Source organism: Sapajus apella, unplaced genomic scaffold (genome assembly GCF_009761245.1).
Source record: "Sapajus apella isolate SASKATOON/1434 unplaced genomic scaffold, GSC_monkey_1.0 scaffold194, whole genome shotgun sequence".
NCBI classification, from domain to species: Eukaryota; Metazoa; Chordata; class Mammalia; order Primates; family Cebidae; genus Sapajus; species Sapajus apella.
The window spans coordinates 647,509-649,604 of NW_022437134.1; the positions used below are offsets into that span (position 1 = coordinate 647,509).

At 64.1% G+C, this 2,096-nt stretch overlaps 1 protein-coding gene across 1 annotated transcript in view; it reads right to left on the reverse strand.

Moving 5' to 3' along the window:
* Window positions 1-2,096, reverse strand: part of ANO7 (anoctamin 7) — a 34,141-nt gene that overhangs the window by 5,477 nt on the left and 26,568 nt on the right. Inside the window, exons 19-20 of the mRNA XM_032269549.1 lie at window positions 1,544-1,686; window positions 64-269 (exon numbers count right to left, since the gene is read on the reverse strand). Of these exons, the coding sequence (XP_032125440.1) occupies window positions 64-269; window positions 1,544-1,686 (349 nt within the window). The remainder of the gene's footprint in view (window positions 1-63; window positions 270-1,543; window positions 1,687-2,096) is intronic.

Below are 2,096 nucleotides of genomic sequence, written 5' to 3' on the forward strand. Positions count from 1 at the left end.
CCCCCTCCCGCCCCCTCCCGCCCCCTCCCCGCGCGCCCTCTCCTGCCCCCGCCGGGCCCTCACGTTGCTGGTGACCGCCAGGTGCGTGATGCCCGCCAGGACGTGGAACCAGATGCCGATGTCCTGGGCGCGCTCGGCCACCGGGCGCCGGTACTCGCAGACGAACTTGCGCGCGTCCAGGCGGATCTCCACCCAGTTGTTGAGCAGCGCGAAGAGCGGCGCGAGCGGACAGGCGGCCACGAAGATGGTGACGAAGCCGAACTGCAGCACTGCGGGGGGGCACGGCCGGCTCCCGCCACGGTCCGCCCCCAGCGCGGGGAACGCGCGCCCCGCGGAGGACCGGCCCGGCCCCGTGGTGCCGCCTCCCCCGACCAGACCCGGGCCGCCGTCCTGCCCTGCGCTCCCGTTTCCGGCCGGTCCCGGCCCTTCCTGGGCTCGGTGAACTCGGGGACTAACTCAGGGCGGGGGTGGGAGCGGCTTCTCCGCTCACTCCTCAGGGGAGCGGTTAGGAAACGGCTCTTTGGAAGCGGTTCCGGGTCTTCTGTGAGAATCACTAATGAGATCGTCGGGGTCCCGGGTACAGGGGCTCAGGGCGTCCACTCCTCACCCTAGGAACTGGCCTGGCCCCTTTGCACGGATGCCGCGGCTGCCCTGCGGAGCTCCGGGGCCTGCCGGCTCACGTGCCCGCCTGCTAGGTTAAGAGCTGTCTGCCAGGCGCGGTGGCTCACGCCTGTAATCCCAGCACTTTGGGAGGCTGAGTGGGTGGATCACCTGAGGTCACGAGTTCGAGACCAGCCTGGCCAACATGGTGAAACCCCGTCTCTACTAAAAATACAAAAACTAGCCAGGCGTGGTGGTGCGCATCTGAAGTCCCAGCTACTCAGGAGGCTGAGGCAGGAGAATCGCTTGAACCCAGGAGGCGGAGGTTGCAGTGAGCCGAGATCTCGCCACTGTCCAGCCTGGGCGACAGAGCGAGACTCCATTTCGAAAAAACAAAACAGAAGACAGCTGCCTGGTTCCTTCTCCCTCCTGTCAGCTCAGAGTCAGACCCTGCACTGCAGGGACAGCACAGGTGATGCAGACCCACCTCCTGAGGGCACCACCCGTGCAGGCAGTGAGCTGCTGGCACCAGCCGCCACCTGGCAAGGTGACCGGTGTGGGTCCAGCAGACAGCTGGGCATGGAGGGCACTTCTGGGGACCTCTCTCTCCAGGCCGCTGCCTCCCAGTGCGGCCTCACCCTGGGAGAGCCTCTGTCAGCCCTCGGGGCCTGCTCTCATAATTCTTCCCTTGCTCTGGCCCAGGGGAACTCTGCAACTGCCCTGGGGCCTCCTCCTTGTGCCGGAGCCCCCCCCCCCCCCAGTCCTCAGCCAACCCTCCCGAGCACTCTCGGGGGAAAAGAATACCTTTCTGGATTCTCTCAGACCCAATCTTCTGTCCCCACCCCACCCCACCCCACATTTCAGGGCAGCTGTAGTCAGACTGGAAGACCCCTGAACAAGTGGCTGCCCGTCCCTCCCCCTGCAGCTGCTAACGGGGTCCTACCCATTTCGAGGTACTCATCGAACAGACCCTCACAGGGCACAAGTTCGTAGTCGGCCTCCCAGGGCTCCTGGCCAGCCCCTGCAGAAGCTCCCGCCTTCCTCTTGGAGCGAAGCCGGAACTTCTGCCACCAGCCCTTTAGCTTCCTGGGGACGGGAATACAGCAAAATGGCCGTTGATCCTACATGGGTCTCAGCGGCTGCCATAGTCCTGGGCAAGATGTGGACAGGACCAGCCTGTTGCTTTGCAATTAAAGAGCAGCAGGGGCCGGGCGCGGTGGCTCAAGCCTGTAATCCCAGCACTGTGGGAGGCCGAGGCGGGTGGATCACGAGGTCAAGAGATCGAGACCATCCTGGTCAACATGGTGAAACCCCATCTCTACTAAAAATACAAAAAATTAGCTGGGCATGGTGGTGCGTGCCTGTAATCCCAGCGACTCAGGAGGCTGGGGCAGGAGAATTGCCTGAACCCAGGAGGCGGAGGTTGCGGTGAGCCGAGATCGCGCCATTGCACTCCAGCCTGGGTAACAAGAGCGAAACTCCGTCTCAAAAAAAAA